This window comes from Gopherus evgoodei, chromosome 1, assembly GCF_007399415.2.
Source record: "Gopherus evgoodei ecotype Sinaloan lineage chromosome 1, rGopEvg1_v1.p, whole genome shotgun sequence".
NCBI lineage: Eukaryota > Metazoa > Chordata > Testudines > Testudinidae > Gopherus > Gopherus evgoodei.
This window is the reverse complement of record NC_044322.1, coordinates 123,752,630-123,777,179: the sequence shown is the minus strand read 5'-3', so window position 1 is coordinate 123,777,179 and position 24,550 is coordinate 123,752,630. Positions and strand designations below refer to the sequence as shown.

General features: G+C 39.8%; 1 protein-coding gene across 4 annotated transcripts in view; it reads right to left on the bottom strand.

Moving 5' to 3' along the window:
• LOC115655707 (regucalcin-like) overlaps positions 1-20,120 on the bottom strand; it is a 47,007-nt gene extending 26,887 nt beyond the window's left edge. For 3 of the 4 annotated variants that reach the window (XM_030571416.1, XM_030571426.1, XM_030571436.1), the window contains exons 1-3: positions 9,313-9,398; positions 2,505-2,670; positions 477-659 (exon numbers count right to left, since the gene is read on the bottom strand). In XM_030571416.1, coding sequence (XP_030427276.1) covers positions 477-659; positions 2,505-2,667 — 346 coding nt within the window. In that variant the 5' untranslated portion in view covers positions 2,668-2,670; positions 9,313-9,398. Of the gene's footprint in view, positions 1-476; positions 660-2,504; positions 2,671-9,312; positions 9,399-19,948 lie in introns of those variants that run through there. The other variant, XM_030571444.1, reaches the window with a different exon arrangement.
• Between the last annotated feature and the right edge of the window lie 4,430 nt (positions 20,121-24,550).

The following is a 24,550-nucleotide window of genomic DNA, read 5'->3' as shown; positions in this document are numbered from 1 at the left end:
GGAACCAGTGCATGAAATCCTGGCTCCATTGAAGTCAATGGCAAAACTCCCATTGACTTCAAAAGGACCCAAGATTTCACCCAACAACCAATACAAATCACTCACTGGCCTCTTTACATGTCTAGTAAATAGCTTGTATTTTTGCCTGGCTAGGCACAATTAAAAAATCATGTCCAGCCAACAAAAACATAGCCACTTACCAGACAGACAAGGCTATCTGTCTGCCCCTGCTACATCCAGGCCAGCCTCACTTTAGGCTGTGAGTCCCTTTTCCTGACCTGTCTCACAATCAGAGGCATCTAAACACTTCTTTCCGAGTCCATGCTTCTGCAGTAATAGAAGTACCAATTCTCACACACTTCACCTATTGCTGCGTGAAGCTCAGCTGAAGAATCAAATTCCCAGACAATAAAAGTACAATACCCATTAGAAATAGTCCTACTTCATTGAGAGTTAAAATCCTGTCAGAAACATACCAGCAAAAAACCTCCCCTTTGGATCCACTTTCCCATCATTGAACCTGTTGTTTGGCTTATCCTGTTCAAGTTCTGCAATAGTGGTTACTGACTCCGTTTCCCAGTTTAGAAAGGCAAATCTGGTTCCCAGGGCAATGACATAACCCCCACATTTTCGAAGGGCCACTGAGCCAACGCGAGCATCTGCAAACAAGAGAGAGAGGGGAAACAGGAGAAATTCAGTGAGTGTCAGATCATGTTATATCATAGGCTTTATATCCAGCTTGACATCACCTTCTCACTAGACGTGCAGTGCCATTTCTTAGCTCCTTAAGGGCATGGCTGAGATCAGTAACTGAATGGAGAAAAACTGGTTGAAGCTGAATCCAGGAAAGACTGAGGTAATGTGAGTAGGAGGAGTGAGGCACTCTGAAGAACTTACCACATCTATAACATTACCTTCCATTCAGATCATTAACATAGCTTGTAGTCTTAGTGTTCTCCTAGGCTCCTCACTATTTCTAAACACTCAAGCACCCAGAGCCAAGAAAATAATCCATTTCACCTGCCTCTGCCGGGAAAACTGTGCCCTTTCCTATTGACTTTGGACTTAGAAACAGTGATCCTTGCATTTCAAACCACCACCTTGATAACTATAATTCTGTGCCTTGTTGACTTGGGTCACCTCCTACTAAACAATTGATTGTAGGAGTGCAGTTCATTAGTCTCAATAGAAAGTAAAAGGATGGCATGAAATACTGTAAACGACTTGTGGCTCTGTATAGGAATAAAGATAACCATATGTACAGTAAGATATCACCACTGATGTAGCATCACTGTTGCACAATTGAGATAAATGTAATGCAAAGTATGCCTTGTAAGGTATCATTGGAAAGGTTGTGTTTTGTTGAACAAAGTTATCCTGTTTATACTTTTTATCATCATGTATGAAGTTATGGATCTTTGCTGTGTGTTTGTATCTTGAACATGTTGTGTTCCTAGGTAACACCCACAGGGCAGATTTACATCAAGACCAGCCAGCCATGGTTGATGGGCCATTAAAAAGAATCAGCTTTTCCAGCAGGCCCCTCCTGAGGATGCCTCCGAAAGCATGTAGACAATGGATGCCTCATGACTCAGCAAGGGCACATAGAACATGTGACCCCTGACTCCATGTTTGAGACAGTAACTTTCCATACACATGGGTTGGAGGGTGGGTGGGGGCTATCAATGGGAGAGTGTGACATCATCCCCTTGCTTCTTTCCTACTCCGCATTTCAGAATTATGATTTCTAACAAAGAAGAGCTTTGAACAATGGACTGAGGACCCCAATATTTGAGATGAAACAGAGAGATTTATTACGAACTGGCAGATTTAACATCACTGCTATTATCCTGATCTACAAACTCTGAAATCAACTGTAATGGATATGATTCATTATAACCTCTTAATAACACTCTTCTTATATTATATTTATTATATTATATTATATTATATTTATATTAATAAACTTTTAGTTTTTAGGAACTAAAGGATTGGCTACCAGCATGGTTTGGGGGTAAGATCTGAAGTATATTTGGACCTGAGGTGTGTGTCTGGTTCCTTGGAATGAGAAGAATCTCATAGATGTGATTCTTGACTTTAATAATCATTTATCACAGAACTCTGGTTTGTCTGGACGGTGCATGAGGGGTTAGAGGGCCTGAATGGGACTGTCTGTGGCTACATAACAACTAGTATAGCAGTTTGGAAGTACACATTTGTTACTGGCTTAGTGAAACCTTATGATACACTATACCGCCATTTTGGGGAACATGCCCTGTTTTATGGCAGTCTGACCTGAGATTGGCATTCTTAGCTGTGTACCATACTAGACAGCATGACACTACTAACTGACAAACTAAGTTGGGTACGTGGCTACAACGCCACTGCATACAAACGACTATCAGAAGAGATAGATCAGCTATAACACACGGGAAAAAACAACCTAAAAGGTACAGAAACAAAGCAGCAAACAAGTTTTAAAACTTAGCCGGGTACTATCTTACCCACAGACACACTATGCACTTTGTTGGTGACTGAGTTCCAGCGGCAAACTTTCTGTGAATTAATATCCACATATACAAGTGCATTTTCCCTTTCTTCCCATACTGGGCACTCTCCCATCCTGTTCTTCTCCTTCACAACAGACTCAATCTTAATAGAACACATGGCCTGAGAGGAGGAGAGCAAAAGATGAATCACATGAAAAATTCATTTTAACAAACGAAGGCTTACTGTATTTAATTTTTATAGAAACATCATATTTAGAGCAGAAATTAGGGAACTATATGGTCCCATAGATGCCACACAGGATTAGTGAATATTTGGGGAATCCCATCCATCTAGTATCCGGTTCTTATATGGGTTCCATTATTATCTTATCTTAGCACCTCACAAACTAGGACTCGAATATTGAGACTTCCAGTGTGAGGATCCCAGATTTATAACCGGACAAATTACCTTATGCTAAAACTTGATAAAAACTCAAGGTGATATTTTCAAGCCTCATATTTGCTAAACAGGCTTCTGGAAAGAGAAAGGGAAAATAGGGAATAAACAAAAAATGAGGGGTGGGGGAGGAGCCAAACATGAAAAAGAGCTAAATTTTATAGTTAGACTAGGTGGGTGAGGTAATATATCTTTTTCTACATGTATTTTCTGATGTTTCCCTGAAGTAATCCCTCCTTCCCCCCAAATTCTAGGACATGGGTTTAATATTTTTGTGGTGTTGCCAAGTGTTAATTCAGTATTTGAGCCAAATTTTAAGTTGGGATTGTCCACTCATCACATACAGATATGAATGTGATTGTAGTGTAGGAGTCGGGGGAGCAGGATTTAAAAAGGTAATAGGTAAAAATAATATTTCAAGAACATAAGATCCCTCTCATTAATTATCAATTAATATATATGTTAATGAGAGGGATCTTATGTATGTACCTACCTTATAGTAGCTTCATCTATCCACCAGTAGCTGAAAGCCTGCTCTATCACACAGGTGTAATATGTAAAGTCATATGGTAAAAAAGCCAAAAATGGCTAAGAACTTAAAAGAGGGATAGTAGCAGACTGTGAAACCCAGTGATGATTCAACCTGATGATATTCTGAACAAAAAGCTTGCAACCATGCTTATAGCTGTTTCCCTTGCTGCACACTGACCTAACAGACATCTAGACTTCAGAGTGATATTTGGGGTTATTGTGTGTGCTGGTTGTGTTGCTGTCTGGGTGATTGTGTTGATTTGTGTCTGGGATGGCTGATTGTGCTGAAAGATTGTATGGGTGGCAAATGAGAGGAGTGTTGATTTGGGTCTAGGAAGATTGTGCTGGGAGATTTGTTTTGATTTGTTCATGTGGCAAATGAGGGATGTGCACTACTATGAGGGGTTCTGTGTGTTTGGAGTTATTGTGTACGCTGGCTGTGTTGTTGTGGGGAGCTTGTGTTGGGCAGGGAGAGTTGTATGGATTTCTGTGGGTGGCAAATTAGGGTTTTATAGTGAGGTGAGACGCTGTGCGTGTTTGGGGTTATTGCGTGTGCTGGTTGTGTTGCTGTCTGGGTAATTGTGTTGATTTGTGTCTGGGATGGTTGGTTGTACTGAAAGATTGTATGGGTGGCAAATGAGAGGAGTGTATTGTGGTGATGGGCTGTGTGTGTTTATATGCTGATTGTGTTGATTCGTTTCTAGAGGGAGTTGTGCTGGGAGATTTCTGTTTATTTGTGCAGGTGGTGAATAAGGAGTGTGTGCTGCGGTGAGAGGCTGTGTGTGTTTTTGGGGTTAATGTGTGTGCTGGTTATGTGGTTTGGAAGAACTATGGCAGTTCTTCCAAACCACATAATCTTCCATTTTTGTAGTCTCCCTCATACAACCAATTAAATGGTTGCATGCAAATTATCTATAGAGTAAGGAGATGATTGGCTGAGTAACCTCTGGTTCCACAGTGGTCTAGGCTTTTGGCGTGGCACAGATACATGCCTTGATGTTGCACAGATGCAGTTTGTAAAGCTGAAAATGGCTGAAAACTTTAAAATTGGACAGTAACAGACTGTGAAACTCAGTGATTGCTGAACCTGGTGATATGCTTGTAGCTCTTTCTGTCACTTCACACTGACTCAACAGACATTCCAGGCTTCAGAGTGACACACAGGGCTTGACTTTGCAACCTGAATAAGGGTCTTGTAACATATATTGTGTGTGTAATTACCTAGCTTTTTAAAAAAGCAAACTGAAAAAAAATGAAGCTCCACTGTGTGGTATCACAGTGACTAGAGCTGGGAAGAGAATGTTTTGCAGAGGATTTTGAAACTTGGTCTTGTTCCAATTCAGAAAAAGTTTGACATTCTCTGTGAAAATGGAATTACTGTTCTCCTCCCAGCTCTACTGGGAGCCTGGACTCTGGGGCAGTTTGTAAGCCACAAGAGCCCCAACTCCGAGAGACCCCACTTGGCAGACTATCCTGGAGCAGCAGATCCTGGAGGCCTGTGCTACCAAGAAGCCTCAAGGTTGGGAGCTAGGGCTCTCAGGGCTTCCAGGCTCCCTGCTCTCCATCAGCCCACCTGATGCCTAATGAGGCATTGGGAACTTGAAAGCTGGGATGCTCCAGCAGTTTGCCAGGCAGGCAGTAGGCTGTGCAGACATACCCCTAGGTCTCAATACATCTCATTTTCCAAAGGGTTTCACATTTAACATCCCCTTTATGTCTTCCTCTGTGTTTTGTACAGTATGCCACAGACATGATTTACTAAATCCCTCATGTGGATCACCCCTGAGGTGAATAATCAGGAAAGTTAACATTCCAAAGAGAAACCAATGAATCCTAACATACTTTCATGAAAATAACAACATCTGGTTCACTTTTTATGATTATATTGATATTTTAGTCTCTTAAAATCATGCCTCAGCCACTTTCAGAGCAGACGTGGTCAACATGTATCATCAAAATCCTTTGCATATTGAAACATCTCAAAGTTACCATTGCTTTGAGGAGGCAAGAAGTATTTCTGTTTAGGAACTAAAAGCCATATGACAACAAAACATCCATTCTGATGTAAAAAAATAAACTGTATAATTAAAAATTTCTTTCCAAGAGTTCTCTTAAAATAGTATTTCTGAATTTTAAATATTTTGTATCTTTAAAAATCATTGTTGTTGCAAAATTTGTGTCTTCAGTATGTATTAGATATATCCAAAGAATCTACTATTAACCACTGGCTATTAAGTGTCCTTGTCCATTTCTCTCTCTCTCACACACACTCACACACACTCTCAATATCAACTTCAGATTGAAATCTTGAATAATGCAACAACTGATACTTTAAGTTTCTGTCAAACTGAACAATAAATAGTCCGTGAAAGATAATTAAGTAATTTTGAGAACACACCCAATTTAAACAACACTGCAATTTTAACACAGACAAAAAGGGAGAATATTCAAACCAAGCTATGGGGCACAAAGAGGAAATGTGATACTATTCAGCGAATAAGGACTAAGTAAAGAACACAGCTCCAGCAGCTGAATCCAAGGACTGGGTTGGTGTCTTCTTTCCTATGCTGACCCAGTAAAACAGTCAGCAATTTCAGAAATTAAAAATGTGTAATAGTTGATGTTATCTATACTTAGCAGTTTACATTTTCTGTGCAGTCATCAGTCACATGAATGATGAGGCATGAAACAAGGCCTTGAAAATGGTCTGTTTCACATTGCCAGCAGCATCAGGACAACCTGAGAAGTGGAAAAGTCTTGCTCAGCATTTTTCTCTGAGCTTTCATTGGGAGCAAAGGAGGAAAATCCAGATATTTCACCATTCATATTCCCCAATGATTAGCCCAGACTTTTTAAATTTAGATACAATGACTAGAGGGATAAAATGAGGGGGAAAGGGATTTTGTAGTACAATGTCATGTGAGACATCAAGGAAGGATAGTCATGTGCATAAGATTGTGTTATTTAAAATGGTGGTTAAAAAGCCATGTCAACACTATAAACACTTAGCCAGCACAGCTATACTGGCAAACCCCCCTCATGTAATGTATGCCAACAGAAAGAGTTTTTCTGTTAGCATAATATTGTGATGTTGCACACCATATGTTTTATGGAAATATGCTTATGAGTGTAAATATGATGTAACTGGAAAATGCGTTATGCAAAATATCTCTTGTAAGGTTTAGAATCTTGATGGCTCCCACTGACTAGGACAATTGGTTGTAAATGGTTTATTTACCTGCAAACCTTCTTGTGTATGTGTGTGCCAACCCAGGAAGAATGGAGACTAGGGGTCTAACAGCGACATGTGATCATGTCACATGATACTGGAATCCATCTTAATCCTTGTACTTTTCCATTGATGAGGCGGGGATGGGGATAAGCACAGACAAAAGATTCCCGCCTTGTGCTAAAGCTATAAAAGAGGGTGGAGCAGGACAACGGAGGCTGCCAATCATGAGAAAACCCCTGCTTACCACCTGAGATATCTGTTGGATCTAACAAAGACTGTACCAGAGGAACAGATTGGGCCCAGGCTAGGAAGGAGTCTAGTCTGTGAAAGAAGCTTATTGGAACATCTCTGAGGGTGAGATATTACCTGCAATCAGTTTCTTAATGTATTAGACTTAGACTTGCACATTTTTGCTTTATTTTGCTTGGTGACTTACTTTGTCCTGTTATTACTTGAAACCACTTAAATCCTACTTTTTATACTTAATAAAATCACTTTTATTTATTAATAAACCCAGAGTAAGTGATTAATACCTGGGGGAGCAAACATCTCTCTCTATCGGTAATATAGAGCACAAACAATTTATGAATTTACCCTATATAGCTTTATACAGAGTAAAACAGATGTATTTGGGGTTTGGCTCCCATTGGAGACTGGGTGTCTGGGTGCTGGAGGCAGATAACTTGCTGAACTGTTTTCAGTTAAGTCTGAGCTTTGGGGGCATGGACCAGACCCTTGGTCTGTGTTGCAGCAGGCTAGAGTGTCTGGCTCAACAAGTCAGGGTTCTGGAAGTCCCAAGCAGCAGGGAAAACAGGCTCAGAGATAATTTTAGCACATCAGGTGACAGTCCCAAGGGAATCTCTGTGACCGAACCTGTCACAAACACCACCACCTCCCCTAATGACATAAGCTAAATCAGTGTTTTGTCATCAGGCCCAAACAGGGGAGCTGCAGAATTCTTGTGTTTGTGTGTGTTTCATGAGCATTTGTGCCAGGCTCCATTTCACAGCATGGAGCCTACCAGCCTTTCTTTCTTACAGCGAGCTGACTGAAAAATTTTCACCAAAGTTTTTTGCTACTAAAAAAAAAAAAATGCTTTTTTGACTAAATGGAAGTTTTTTGGGAAAAAAATTCTGTTTTCATCAAAAAAGTGAAAACCAAAAGAATTGTTCATTTCTGTTGATCAGAAACTGAAAAATTGTCATATTTTAACTAAGCCCCCCAAAATCCATTTCATCAAGAAATTTTCATGGGAAAAACACATTTCCCAACCAGCACTACTTTTCTGTTGCCAAAACTAGCATCGCCATAATGTTTAATACCATAGTGCCAACATGAAATGAAGCAATGCAAAGAAGTGAAGTAATAACCATAACAATAAAAATGAATGCACTGTTTTCTCACAGAGCAATCTGGATGCAATTAGTCAATCAGTCATCCAAGCTGTGAGGCAGCTATGAAAACAGCATCACAATGAAAAATTACATCTCACATAGAGCTAGATGTAAATGCTCTGTGAACGTGCAAACATGGGGGAAGGAGGCTGTGAAAAACTCATCTTCACCCTGCCCAACAGCCAGGCATGCTTGCTGTCCCTGTGCTCCCCAAAGCACATGAAATGCTTCTGCAGTGTGCCCCTTGAGGTGCAAGACACTCCAAAGCAGGGCCCAAGCTTGCCACTCATATGCACCAGCCAGCAAAGTTAACCCAGCATGCAGTGAGATGCATATTTTACTCATTAAATCTCAGAAATTCTCCCAGGGTAGTGCATCTCTCTATCCCCCATCCCCACCAAAACAGGACTGTATCTATAAAAACATGATTGAACCCACAATTATGCAAGGGCACGCGCACACGCACACAGACATGCACACAGTAAAAGTTTGCCTCAACTTTTCTGTCTTTATCTTCAGTTAATTTGCTTCTTGTCCTATTGTTCTGTGAAATAGAAAAATTCTCTATTGAAATTGTCAACCTAATTGTATTCATAGATCATGATTACGTCCCTCTGCAACATCACCTGAGAGTTCCTTGTTCCGTGATAGTATTTCCCCCTGCTCCCAACACCAAGATTACACACACATACACATTATTTCATCTCTCCTGATATCTTACCCTCAAAATCCTTATGCAGTGGCTGTTGGGTTCTTTTACTTCTAGTTTTCCTAAACTGAATGTGATAGTTAAGACACTGAATTGCTATACTAAGGCACTATTACTTCTGTGCATGAGATTCATATACTATTATAAATACACACACACACACACACACACACACACCCACACACACACACACACACACACACACACATTTTATTTACATATTACACACACCAGAGAACAACATTGGGTTTGTCAATATGACATTACAAATATTTACTAATTCTCTCTCTAGCTCGCTCCGTTCCTCTTAACTGCCCCACTTCTTCCCTCTAGGTATCCAATTTTACACCTACTAGAATCTCCTTTCTTTGGATGTAACCTGCATTTTGCAGTTTGACTCTCTCCTCCTTAGTATTTGCCATTCTCTCACCTTTCAGAGTCAACAACAAACTTGTTTGAATTTACATTGTTAATAAACAGGCATAAATGCCACTACTAACCTCTGTGGTATCCCACTTGGCAATGTTTTCCAAAAGTCAACTGAAAAGTTATCTTCATGTAACTTCCTTCTAGTTCGAAGAATCCCTGTTGAATGAAACTTAGATCAGGAAGATTTTGGATCCCAAGGCAGTAATTACTTTATTGCTTACTTTAGTAGAAACTATTTCTCAGGTAAAGGAGTACTTTGATTTTCCCAGGTCGGTTGGAAATAAATACACTCATCTGTGACTATAGATTTAGAACACAAGTGAAAAAACCTTCAGGGCACAGCACCTGCTCCTCCTGATATGGTTTTTCCTGTTGTTGAGTTCTTGCCCAACCCTACCTGAAATCAATGCAAGTAAGTCTCTGTTCAGGACATAGCAACATAAATGAACAAACGTATTAAAACAAATATGAAGAAATTCCACTCCACTGGATGAATGACAGCAGGGTAGGAAACGTCAGGGGGAGGTGACTGCTGTTCTTTCTTTCAAATATGAATTGAAAAACATCTGTATGAAGAAGTTGAGAAGTTCCATTTAAGGGATGGGTATTCACCATACCTCATGCACAAAAATCTACCAGGCAGCTATTCCCCACTGGCCAAGGTTTGGGAGCTGAAATAAAAGAAGCAGACAGGTCCTCTGGATGGGATTTGAGATTGAGGTAGTACAACAGTCCCACAACACCTTACACCAGGTAAGTGGATGTGTTTTTTAGCAAATGATTCCTCATTTTCCACTGATTCCTTCACTGAAGTTCATCTGGTCCACCATTTTTTAATAATGTTGAACACAGGCAAGTCCTCATGCTTGTTTCTATTAACCAGGGTCTAGCAGGCTTTGGGCATAGAAGCTGTTTAGGGCTTTATGTCAGGGCATCTGGAAGTATTTGTTGAGGGCATAGCTCCTTCCCATCACGACACGTACATGGCATTGTGGCCAGGACAAAATGTCTGGAAGCAATCTTTGAAGAAATCAAATATACTAATATGTTGAACTGCAAATATGTATTCTTTTATCTGTATGGGCACCTGCTCCCATGTTGTGCACTCTGTCCAGGAGCTTTACTAGCAACTATTGCATACCAAAAAGCTCAGGATGGAGAATGTGCTGCTTGTGGATGAACTGCACAAGTTTACAGAAACCAGGATGGTTAATATGGACACATAGTACTACTGGAGGAGCAAAGAGAGCTAGACAGACTTCTAATAGTCAGACACTAGGAAAATAATTCATTAGCCAAGTTCTCATACAGTGGGTTGGGCATCTACAGAGTGTTTTGTGAACAGATCAAAGCCAAGTCTCAGAACAAAATCACCAACAGCTCTTTTAGAGAAGCCAAAAGAAGCCAAAGCCATAGGCACACATAACAATTATCACAGTTGTGACAGATACGGCAATTTAATAGATTCTAAGGCTAGAAGGAACCATTAGGATCATTTAGTTTGACCTCCTGTATAACACAGGCCATAGAACTTCCCCCAAAATAATTCCAGGAGCATGTCTTTTAGAAAAATAATCTTGATTTAAAATTGTCAGTGATGGAGAATCCACTACAACCCCTTGGTAAATTGTTCCAGTGGTGAACTACTTCCACCATTAAAATGTACACCTTATTTCCAGTGTGAATTTATCTAACTTGGATTGTGTTATACCTTTCTCTACTAGGTTGAAGATATAGGTACTTATCGACTGTAATCAAGTCACACTTTAACCTTTTCTTTGTTAAGCTAAGTAAATTGAGCTCCTTGAGTCTATCACTATAAGATATGTTTTATAATACTTTAATCATTCTTGTGGCTCTTCTGTGAACCCTCTCCAGTTTATCAACATCCTTTTAGAATTGTCACTGGAAGTGGGCACAGTATTCCAACAGTGCCAAAAACCGAGGTAAAATAATCTCTCAACTTCTATTCAAGATTCCTCTGTTTATGCATCTCACAACTGCATTTGCTCTTTTAACCTGAGTTTCACACTGGGAACTCATGTGCAGCTGATTATTCGTCAACACCCCCAAATCATTTTCAGTCACTACTTCCCAGGATAACGTTTCTCATTCTGTAAGTGTAGCCTACATTCTGTGTTTCTAGATGTATACATTTACCTTTAGCATATTGTTTGCTTGCACCCAGTTTACCTAGCAATTTAGATTGTGCTGAATTTCAGTGACCAGTCTTCTTCATTGTTTACCACTGCCCCAATTTTTGTGGCATTTGCAAACTTTACCAGTGATAATTTCATGTTTTCTTCCAAGTCATTGATGAATATGTTATATAGTAACAAGGCCAAGAACTGATCCCTGCAGGACCCCACTGATGATTACCTGTTTATAGTAACAGTTTGAGACCTATCAGTTAGCCAGTTTTTAATCCATTTAATGTGTACCATGTTATGTTCGTTTATATCATTCTAGTTTTTTAATCAAAATAACATGTGGCACCAACTCAAATGTTTTACAGAAGTCTAAATTTATTATATCAATATTATCACCTTTATCACCCAAATTTGTAATATCCTAAAAAAAAAAAAAAAAAGGATATCCACAGTTTGACAGGATCTATTTTCCATAAACCCATGTTCATTTGCATTAAGTACATTACCCTCCTCTAGTTCTTTATTAATCAAGTGTCGTATCAGCCACTCCATTATCTTGCCCGGGATTGAGGTCAGGTTGACTAGCCTTTAATTATGCAGATCATTCCATTTTTTATAAAAATTTTATAAACAAAATCCCCACCTTTATAAAAATTGGCAAAAAGTTAGCTGTCTTTTAGTCTTCTTGAATTTGCACCAAAACTTTTTGAAAATCAACATTAGTAGTCCAACACATTCCTCAGCCAGCTCTTTTAAAACTCTTGGATGCAAGCGCTCTGAACCTGCTCATTTAAAAATCTCTGACTTTAGTCTCTTCTGTTTAACATGCTCCAGAGAGATTAGTGGAATGGAAAGAGTGTTATCTTCACCATATGATGAGACTATATCATTTGTTTTTTCCTTCAAATACAGAACAAAAATATTTATTGAACTCTTCTGTCTTTTCTTCATTTTTATTAATAAATCTACCATTTCCTTCTAGTAACGGACTAATACCATTGTCAGGATTCTTTTTGTTCCTAATATATTTTTAAAAGTCCTTTTATTGTTGTTAACTCTGTTGGCCCTCTATTTCTCCTTGTGTCTGCTGGCTTCCTTTATCAATTTTTTGTGATTCTTAACTTCTGATCTATATTCGTTATTATCAACTTCTCCCTCTTCCATTTGTCATATATTATTTTTTACAGCTGCTTTCACTTCCCATCTAAACCAAGTGGGTTTTTTTTAAACCAGCACAGCATTCTTCCTCAATTGTGAGATTGTTGCTTTAGGGTATCAAGTAAGGTATTCTTAAATGCTTCCCTATTATCATTCACATTTTTCTAATTGAAATCTTCCTCCCATCTGATTTTTCTCATAATTGTTTTCAGATTTGTGAAATTGGTCCTATTAAAGCACCAAGTACATATATTACTGGTCTGGACTTTATTCTGCTTGCACATTATAAGTGTGATCAAATTATGGTAATTTGTACCAAAGCTACCATTAACTTTTAGTTCTGTGATCAGTTCCTCTTTATCTGCCAGGCCAAGATCTAAGATGGAATTTCTAAACATAATAGATGACAATTTCCTAACTCAAAAAGTGTTGCAGCCAGCACAGAAGCATTCTAAGGATGTTTTAGTACTGTCAGCATCAGAGCTCCAGCAATATTCTTGAAAGAAACCTTATTGAACTAAGTTTAAGTATCTTTGGAGTCCATTGAATTAAATGCAAACGTTATGTATTATCGTGGATTGGAATTGTATATAATCTTTCTAAAGAGGAGATATGATGTGAACCCTGAAAACTGTTCTGAACACAGCACTGATGAGATGTTTAACACCTCACCTAACCAAAAAAAATTATTATTGATGTGACATCATGGTCAATTCAGCTGACATTTCTGCATTCCTAGCTCCAGCAGAAACCAGAGAAGTCTTGTAGGACAGGTAAGAGAGAGAGGAGTGTTGTTGCTATGCAGTGATGAAGCACAGTGCAACAGTAACCCCATGTAGCATCCTGTTCCCTCTTGTGCTCAAGATCTGCATTACTTTTTCAGCTAATTTTTTAATCCCCCTCAGGTGCATAATAGAATAAGACAGGACAGAGGGCAGGAGCAGGTGGGATGAAAGAGGCTACTAAACAGAAGTTTTGAGACAAAGGAAGGAACAGACAAAGGAACCAAGAGATGGAGAAGAAACAGCTACAGAAAGGTAGAGGAAAGAAAAAGGAAAAGTAATGAGAAAGATGGGAGAATAGAGGAACAGACAAAGGCATGGTTTGCATTAGTAGGAGCATTGCCATCAGATCAAGGGAATGATTATTTCCCTCTATTTGGCACAAGTGAGGACACACCTGGAGTATTGCATCCAATTTTGGGCCTCCCACTACAGAAAGGATGTGAACAAATTGGAGAGTGGCCAGCGAAGGGCAACAAAAATGATTAGGGAGCTAGGGCACATGACTTATGAGGAGAGGCTGAGGGAACCGGGCTTATTTAGTCTGCAGAAGAGAAGAGTGAGGGAGGATTTGACAGCAGCCCAAAGGGGGGTTCCAAAGAAGATGGAACTATGCTGTTCTCAATGGTGGCAGATGACAGAACAAGGTACAATGGTCTCAAGTTGCAGTGCGGGAGGTCTAGGTTGGATATTAGGAAAAACTATTTCATTAGGAAGGTGGTGAAGTACTAGAATGTGTTACCTAGGGAGGTGGTGGAATCTCCATCCTTAGAGGTTTTTAAGGCCCAGCTTGACAAAGCCCTGGCTGGGATGATTTAGTTGGAGTTGCTCCTGCTTTGAGCAAGGGATTGGACTAGATGACTTCCTGAGGTCTCTTCCAACCCTAATCTTCTATGATTCTATAGATGAAGTTGCCTCAGTTTAAATAAGGCTGGCCCTACAAAGTTTCTCTCATTTAACAAAATGTGGGATTATTATATGCAGTGTTGTAGTAGCCATGTTGGTCCCAGGATATGCGACAAGGTGGGTGAGGTAATATCTTGTTTTGGACCAAATTCTCTGTGGAGAAAGACAAGCTTACACAGAGCACTTCTTCAGGAGGATTGTTAGATACGTTAGTGTGATGCCAAAGATACAGGGTTGCTTTGAATTTACTTGTAAAATGCTCCATAAAAAGAGTGTTCCTGAGAAAGATTTATTAGGCTGTAGATTTATTAGTTTGTTGGGTTTTCAGGATTCCTGTACCTAGAGACGACCGTCGGGTGTCAGAACCCAGTTCAGACATGCTTGCTGTCCACCTGATCTTGAGTCAGGGCCAAATTCAACCCTACTGTCAGTAGGTTCTATTGTCTTCACTGGAGCTTCACCTGCTTACTCCATAACTAATTTTGGCCTTTAATTTTTCACATGCCCCATTACAAAATTAAAGTCAACTACAACCCTATCCTAACAGTCACACACACTATTGTTGTTAAATCCTGAACTCCTGAGGGTTTTTTAAGTCCCTAGTTTGCTGCATTTGGGTGAAACAAGATGTACATTTACTCAAAGCCCCTATGGACAGAAATTTCCTGTCATGATTGCTGTTAATAGAAAGAATAAGAAACATAAAAGTCTTAATAGTGTGTTCATGTTCACACAGAGTGGAATTATTCCAGATATTCATACTCACAAAACCCACCAAATACTCCTGAATTGCAGTAGTTTCATTTTTTTTCTTATCATGAATGATTATTCAACAGAAATATGTACAGATTGGTGCTATTTAATATTTGACATTTCCCTAGTTAAAAAATTTCAAACATGCAGTGAAGGAAAAGAAACATTACATGACAGCTTACGAACCACACAGTGCAAATAAGTCAACGGCAGTCTACAACCAACCCCATAGGCTGAAAGTTATTTGTCCACACAGTTCAATGAATACTTATAAACAACTATATCCAGAGAAAATTAGAATTAGTTTGAAAATTATTCACTACACCAAAAAAGGGGCTAAATTCACAATGTGTATCGAGAAACTTTTTCACCAGCTCTCATCAATTATAAGGGTAAACCACAACTATGGGTGTTGGGATTCTCTCTGAGAGCTTTTCCACTTGGCTTATCCAGAACAGCTTGTCCTGTTCTGGGAGAACACTTCAGCCAGTTCTCTGGGATTCAAAATACTCAGTTTGACTCCAGATTTCATCATTTAGATTCCTTTATCTGGCATACAGTAAAGCTATGGTGGTCGGATCAGATTCAAGTGTAGGAGGTGGGTATAGGGCAGGGCATACCACACACCCAAAGTTACACAAAAACAGTTTTGTTTATATACAGTACATTACACACTTTCAGATATGATTGGTTACTTTGCAGGAACCAATCCTTGTACAGCATGCTCTGTCCATATGGAACCTGATCTTTTCATTCCAGGTTTATCTTATCCATTGTCCCTAACATTCAGGTGTTGCTGCTTATTTTAGCTAGCACAGACATCCTGACTCCAGCATACTGCTTGCAAAGCCCCTATTTCCAGCTTAATCTTCCATTCACCTTCTCAGTCATGACCACTAAGAAATGAGGCAAGTTTCTTATGTCAATCCAAGCCTACAATGGGTACAATGATTTACGGTACTGGTCAAATACTGTACTTCAGTTCCTAATTGTTCAACCACATTTGGTGTGGCATGACATCAAGGTTTTATTGACCTGAGTTTGGGATGGCCAGATGATTCATAAGTCATCCCAAACAAGTGCTGATAAAAACATTTATACCATCCGACACCATCAGGTTAATCCATATATGTTACATCAGTGGTTTTCAACCTGGGGTCTGCAGACTACATAAGGGATCCACAAAAGGTTGTTGTGATCATAGAATCATAGAATAGGGGTTTTAACCATAATCCATGGACTATGTCTAACTTGGCACAAAAAGTGGGAATTTGCTAATAAAGTTTGCGGATGACACAAAGCTGGGAAGTATTGCTAACACAGAGAAGGACCAGGATATCATACAGGAAGATCTAGATGACCTTGTAAACTGGAGTAATAGTAATAGGATGAAATTTAATAGTGAAAAGTGCAAAGTCATGCATTTAGGGATTAATAAGAAGAATTTTGGTTATAAATTTTGGTCAGAGTAGCAGCCGTGTTAGTCTGTATCTGCAAAAAGAACAGGAGTACTTGTGGCACCTAAGAGACTAACAAATTTATTTCAGCATGAGCTTTCGTGAGCTACAGCTCACTTCTTCGGATGCATAGAATGGAACACACAGGAGATATTTATACATACAGAGAACATGAAAAGGTGGAAGTATGCATACCAACAGGAAGAGTCTAATCAATTGAGATGAACTATCATCTGCAGGAGAAAAAACAAAAAAAAAACTTTTGAAGTGATAATTAAGATGACCCATAGAAGGTGTGAGGAGAACTTAACATAGGGAAATAGATTCAATTAGTGTAATGACCCAACCATTCCTAGTCTCTGTTTAGGCCTGAGTTAATTGTATCTAATTTGCATATTAATTCGAGTTCAGCAGTCTCTCTTTGGAGTCTGTTTTTGAAGTTTTTTGTTGCAAATTGCCACCTTCAAGTCTGTCACTAAGTGGTTAGAGAGGTTGACGTGCCAGCTCTGTCCACATATCTATTCAAGTGACACCATCATAGGACCTAATCACATCAGCCATGCCATCAGGGGCTCATTCACCTGCACATCTACCAACATGATATATGCCATCATGTGCCAGCAATGCCCCTCTGCCATGTACATTGGCCAAACCAGACAGTCTCTACACAAAAGAATAAATGGACACAAATCTGATATCAGGAATCATAACATTCAAAAACCAGTGGGAGAACACTTCAACCTCTTTAACCACTCAGTGACAGACTTGAAGGCGGCAATTTTGCATCAAAAAAAAACTTCAAAAACAGACTCCAAAGAGAGCAGATGATAGCTCATCTCAATTGATTAGACTCTTCCTGTTGGTATGCATACTTCCACCTTTTCATGTTCTCTGTATGTATAAATATCTCCTGTCTGTGTGTTCCATTCTATGCATCCAAAGAAGCGAGCTGTAGCTCATGAAAGCTCATGCTGAAATAAATATGTTAGTCTCTAAGGTGCCACAAGTACTCCTGTTCTTTTTGCGGTTATAAATTGGGGACACATCAGTTGGAAGTAACAGAGGAGGAGAAGGACCTTGGAGTATTGGTTGATCACAGGATGACTATGAGCTGCCAATGTGATATGGCCGTTAAAAAAGCTAATGTGGTTTTAAGATGCATTAGGTGAGGTATTTCCAGTAAAGGTAAGGAGGTGTTAGTACTGTTATACAAGGCACTGGTGAGACCTCATCTGGAATAGTGTGTGCAGTTCTGGTCTCCCATGTTTAAGAAGAATGAATTCAAACTGGAACAGGTACAGAGAAGGGCTAAACTAGGATGATCCAAGAAATGGAAAACTTGTCTTATGAAAGGAGACTCAAAGAGCTTGGCTTGTTTAGCCTAACCAAAAGAAGGCTGAGGGGAGATATGATTGCTCTTTATAAATATATCAGAGGGATAAATATCAGGGAGGGAGAGGAATTATGTAAGCTTAGTACCAATGTGGACAAGAACAAATGGATATAAACTGGACACTAGGAAGTTTAGACTTGAAATTAGATGAAGATTTCTAACCATTAGAGGAGTGAAGTTCTGGAACAGCCTTCCAAGGGGAGTAGTGGAGGCAAAAGACATATCTGGCTTCAAGACTAAGCTTGATAAGTTTATGGAAGGGATGGTATGATGGGATATCAATTAATTGCTAAAATAAGGTTCTTTGATTATTAACAGGTAAATAAGCCCAATGATCTGTGATGGGATGTTAGATGGGATGGGATCTGAGTTACTACAGAGAATTCTTTCCTGGGTGCTGGCTGGTGAGTTTTGCCCGCATGCTCAGGGTTTAACTGATTGCCATATTTGGGGTTGGGAAGGAATTTTCCTCTAGATTGGCAGAGGCCCTGGAGGTTTTTCACCTTCCTCTGCAGCATGGGGCATTGGTCACTTGCTGGAGGATTCTCTGCACCTTGAGGTCTTTAAGCCACAATTTGAGGACTTCAGTAACTCAGACATAGGTTAGGGGTTTGTTACAGGAATGGGTGGGTGAGATTCTGTGACCTGCGTTGTGCAGGTGGTCAGACTAGATGACCATAATGGTCCCTTCTGACCTTAAGTCTATGAATCTGTGAATTTCCAAAGGGGTCCACACCTGCATTCAAAATTTTTTAGGGATTCATACATGAAAAAGGTTGAAAACCACTACGCTGCATGTTACCAAAAAAGCTATTTTAGAGAGAGTTAAAGATATGTATATTGGGGCACTATAATTTGTATCTCTCCACCTGTAAGGCCAGATGCCTTAGTTAGCATGAGACCAAATGTACAAGTTTTAAGTGGAAAATAACGCATAAATATTAAACCATTTTCAACATCCTTTCAGGAGGACTCACTGCTGACAGCCATGGTTAGCGACAGGAATATTTCCTACTGTTCTTCTAATCCAGTATTAAAACTGTATTAAGAAATATAAACCCTAGTCGTGTGTGCATAGCGAACATGGAGATAACAAATACACAGATCAAGGTGTTACCTTACCCAGCCAATAGCCTCACCTGACTGACTCCAGTGCCCTCTGCAGGGATAAAGACTCCTAAAGAGCTAACAGTTGATTTAAAAAAAAACATACACTCAACTGAAAAAAAGTGACAGGGATAAAACTAACAGGAGACAAAAACCTGGCTTAAACCAGCCTGGAGCATTAAGGCTTCAAATACATAATTTTTAGTCTATGCAAATATACTTTTAGGACCAGGATGCTGACTTGTACATATACATAATGTAACATGCTGGCCAAATTCAGAAGGTTAGATGTAAAAACCCAAGCTATATGCTAGATTTTTTTGTTGGTTGGTTCGTTTACAGGGTTTTTGGGGGAGGGAGGGAGACTTGGTGTGGACGGTTGTTAAGAACGGTAGAGATCCCGTACTATGTAAGAATTTGGATCATATAAAACCTGTCTACACCAGGAAATTACTTGTCCATTTTATGGACAAAGGGTGAGCTGCATCATTATCATCAATAGTCCAAGTGTAACACACACACATACACGCACGCCTTGCAAGACTTGCTACTGAAAATTTTAATTCTTGAACATGAGAAAGAAGATTGAAGACACAAGCACGTAATCCTTTCACAAGCATGTCATCCCCAATAATTCACTTTGACAAAATAGACAAAAAGTATAAAACAACAAAGCTGAAGGCAAAGCTGAAAAACAACAAAAATGAAAAAATGAAAAATATATTTGAAAATCAAGATACAAAAATTAATTCCAAAAACTAAAATCAACAATTAGCAACATATCAAGTATTAGTCTCCAGTCAGGTATTTCAATGGAGCAAAATGCTTGCTCTATGTTCATACTGGCAGCAAAGAAACACTATTCTGTTCCCAACACATTAAAAAAATGAGCTATTATGCAAAAACAGCAGTTATAAATATAGCAGCAAACCAAGAACATTAAGCACAGGACACAAAAACCTTAATTTTGTGCTGTAACTAAACACAATTATCAAGATTACTCAGATTTTGCTGAAGGGTTCCCTGTCAAATCCAACTCATTCGGCAATTGGCTGCATCCTGAATCTTAGCATTTATCAGACAGAAAAAATGCTTAAATGTCAGCCTATTACCACCAGCTCCTCCACAAACAAATGTTGCAAAGCATCTTTCACAACACAGCACCAATCTACTGCCACAAAAATGTTTAAGTTCCTGACCAACTTTGTCAAATCATCTGTCACAATGTGAATGCTGACACCCTTCCCTCTGCTTTTGGCTAGGATTAGCAAAAACAAAATGGTTTGTTACGAGGGATCATAAACTCAACTGTTATTTCTGAAAGGAAAGCATAAATGTTGATGAATATTCCTTCTCTTTTAATAATTCACTTGCTATTAGAAAAACTGCGAATTTGCTGCTGAATTTTAATTTTATTTAAAAAAAAACTGAATTAGGGAGTGAAGTAACTTTTCACATTTGCACACTTTAAAGCAGGACTTCTTGAACAAATACATGTATGCTTTGCCAAAAATGGAGTACTTTTTTATAATGAAGACTGCCATGGCCTGTTCTGTACTATGTAACAGAACGGATACATCACACTAGAGGGGTAGACTAGATGGCAGAACCTACCCACCGAGGTCATCACTGCGTGCTAACCATTGGTTAAGCAGTTGCAGGTTAGTCAATATATGCAGGAGCCTCACCCACTGCAGCACAACCATTGTCAAAATAAACACATTACCATTGTATTTGAGGATGATAAGCAATACAGTTATCTGGGCAAACAGTCCCAAGATTCATAGCAACAACTCATGTTCATGTTCACAGGGTGCTGAGAGGCAACTCATCTGCCCATTCTAAGGATTGTGGGAGGAAATGGTCTGGGGCCAGGAAATCCATTTTCTGGCAGACCCCGTGGTATTGTGTGATATGTGGAAGACACGGATCCTGCTCACTCTAATAACCGACAGCTGCTGTTTTTTATGGAGAAGTTTTTTCATGTCTCTGAAGAATTTGCTGCCAAGAGACAGTGGTGTGTGTTTCAGAGGCTGCTTTTAGCCTGGAGAAGATGGAGGCAGAGGATTACAAACAGAAGCACAAGACCAGAAGGGGACTGTGGGGAGATGGAGGCACGGACCGAGCTGATGATGATTTTCTGTGGCAGATCTTTCCCATGCAGACCACTGCTTCTGGACCAAGGACCACGAGCACACACTGGTGGAACCATGTTGTGCTGGAAACATGGGATGATAAACAGCGGGTCCAGGACTTTTGTGGGAAAAGCCAGGGTCCACCTGGAGCTGTGGGAGGAGTTTATCTTGAGTAGCAAAACACCTGAGGAGAGCACTCATAACCACTCTAGCAGCATGGTGCAGAGCACTGTGGAAGCTCACAACCCCAGACTGTTACCAACCTGTTGATAATCAGTTCATGGTAGGCAAATCCATGATTGGCACAGTGGCCATGGAGGTTTGTGAAGCAATTGATGCTGTGCTGTCTTCCAAGGTTTTAAAAATTGGACAAATTTCTTTAATAATTGTGGGGTTTGAATGGATGGGGTTCCTGAGCTATGCAGGTGTTATCAATACCCATCCTATGCACCCATTTCAAGCAAGCAAGCACATTCACAGGAAAGGATACTCCTCCAGGGTTATGCAGGTCCTTGTAGAGTACCATGGCATATTCATCATGGATACCTCTATTGGATGTAAAAGCAGGGTACATGATGCTAGGGTTTTCTGGAGGTCTGGCCTATTTCAGCATTGGCAAGTGTGTGAGTGGGGTGTGCTCTTCCTGGGGAGACCAGGCTGGGATGGAAGAGAGACAGAGGACCCTCTGGAGCATCTGAAAGCAGCTGGGCCCTTTCTGGTCTCAGAGAATGCTTGCCTTAGGAAAAGATAAGCAAACAAACAGCCTGTTTTTTGTTTTAAGATATGTTTTCTCTGAAATGTTTTGGTTCTAAAATAATACTTCGCTTTAAGAAGGTTGTCTAGGCACTGTATTAATCACTGGTCATGGCTCCCGGAAGGAGCAGTACTGCATGTATAGTCTTAGGCAGGCCTGGCTGGAGTCATCACAGGTCATGCACAGAGGACTGCAGCCCACGTCTTGGTCTGAGAGCAGAATTGTGTGATCCCACTCAGAGAGGTGACAGGCCCGAGGCCTGAGAGAGGGTGCACTCAAGGAGAGCTGGAGGGGTCAAAGGTGGTTAGCCCAGAGCTAACAGGAAAAACTAGACTGATACCCCCTCAAATTAGGATTGCCAGCTGGGCACTTTTCATTCTGTCTGGCTACTTAAAAGATTTAATGTGACGGGTTTTTTCCCCTACTTGGGAGGGGACACGTTAGAGCACTCTGATACACATCTCCATAATCCAGACTGTGACACTGTCTTAGGCTAAGGTAAGAAAAATGATGATAAACGTACACATATTGTAGGGCTTTTTTTGTGTAAAATAGTTCTCAAATATTTTAGTAATAAGTAGTTGTAGTCGATACTAAGACCCGTTTTGTTGGTGAGAGAGTGACTTACGGCTGGTTTTTCTGCATCTCAGACACTAGTTGGTTCAGTTCTGTCACTGTAATTTAAGAGGAAAGCTCATCCAATTTAGCTTGTACTGAAGTGTAAGATTAGATGAGACTAAATATACATGCATGCTATTGCTTTGAAATCCCCTCTAACGCCTTACTCCAACTACTAAATAAAAATGCTTTGTTTTAAGAAGGCTGTTGGTCACTTTATCACTGGTCACAGGCTCTTGAAGGAATAAAGTGCAGATGTTCAAACCCAATCTGATCTGCAGGCTGCTACGTGGTTGGTGTATATACACACACACGGAGTAGCATACTCAGGTCCCATGCTAAGAGTTCATGGATTGTGAGATTCCACTCCAAGTCAGGTAAGGGCAAGAGCCCTGCCTCAGCGCATCCCTTCAGATGATACTGAAAGAGGGACAGATGTGCAGCTAGCTCTATTGTTGTCAGTAGCTACTGGTGTCAAAGGCCTCATCTTACATTTATAATTGAGAGATATGCATAATAAGAGCCACTGTTTTCTGCTAGTTGGTGTTCAGATGTTATAACCTGCATAAGATAAAAAAAATATACAGCACACAAAACCAGTTAATTTATACCTTAACTCTACTTAAAAAAAAATATCTTTGACTACAAATTCACACTGCAGGCATCAATTGTTGCATTGATTGCTGGTAGTTTAATAGATAAGAAACTGAATCATATCAGCTTTACTGTATTCTCATAACATCCGATTTTGATGTTAAAATCTTCTGTTCTTGTACTTGGTCAGGAGATTGAGAAACTCAAGCATGTAATCCTTTCCGGTAGTTTGGTAGCCCCAAACCAGAGTGACTGGCACCCTGTAAATACACAGCTGGTGTGCAATTATCTGGAAAGAGAGAAACGCACATTTCATTCTGCCACTTACAAGTTTGGTCAGCCTTCTTCATTGCAAAATATTGTTGGGCTCCTGAAAAGTGAAGCAAGTAATAATTATTGTCCCTTCTCCTGGATCTGAAGCAAGTGATAATTACTGTCCTTCCTCCCTGACTGCCATTAAAATCTGTAGCCCATCTGAAATAAAATAGATTGCTTCCAAAACAGATGCTGTTGTTAACCCAAATGGGGAAATTTCAATACCCAGTCATGATAGGACACTATGCCAGTGGTTCACCTTTAAAAATACTGCTCCAAATATTCTAGATTATCCTCTTATCCAGGTTCTTACAGCAATGTCCATTCAACACAGTATCTCAAATTCCTCCAAGCCTTCTATGGATAAAATCTCTGTTAGTCTCACATATTTAGGATAAGCTCCCAGTAATCCTGATATAGTCAATTTCTGCAACCCAGTTGCCCTGGAACATGCAGCATTTTAAGGGGACTTTTATGCTCCTTCAGAAGTTTTTGGTCAAAATTGTTTTGGATTAAAACTTAGGTTTTCAACTAAAATTTTTCATGAAAGAAGTGTTGGCTTTCATGAAAGAAGTGCTGGGGAAATTTTTGATTTTTCATCAAAAGCTAAAAAGCCAAAAAATTAAATATTACAATTTGGAAATGCTGCTGTGGAGCTTCATGGGAGTTTTAGTTTTTTTGCCGCATGTCCCCATTCTCCTCTATAGGCCAGGCTTTTTTGTCAGACGACATCTCCCATGATACATGTTGGCCTAGGACTCTCCAATGGGGAGACCATAGTGCCTCATGGGAGATATAGTCTGACCGAGATGCCTAGCGTATGGGGAGGGAGGGGGGGAAGGAGTATGAATCACTGTGACAGCATTTCCAAATTGAAATTTTACAGTTTTCAAAGTTTTCCAGTATTTGAATTTTTATTGAAAAACTGAAATCCACTTTTTTTTTTCTGGTCACCTGTACATGCAGCACTTAGGAAGAACCGTGATCGGTACTGTATAAAAACCTTAAGTGGATAAGATACATTTCATTGTTGAATGGAAAAAAAAACACAGAATCAGATGTTTGTGCAGGTGAACTATATTAATGCCTCAGAACATAAACGAGGAACTTGAGAGGAAGACAGCTCCTCTCCTCTTTGCTGCTCTGAGGATAAGAAAAGCCTTCACCCCCAATGCTTTTACAGGTGA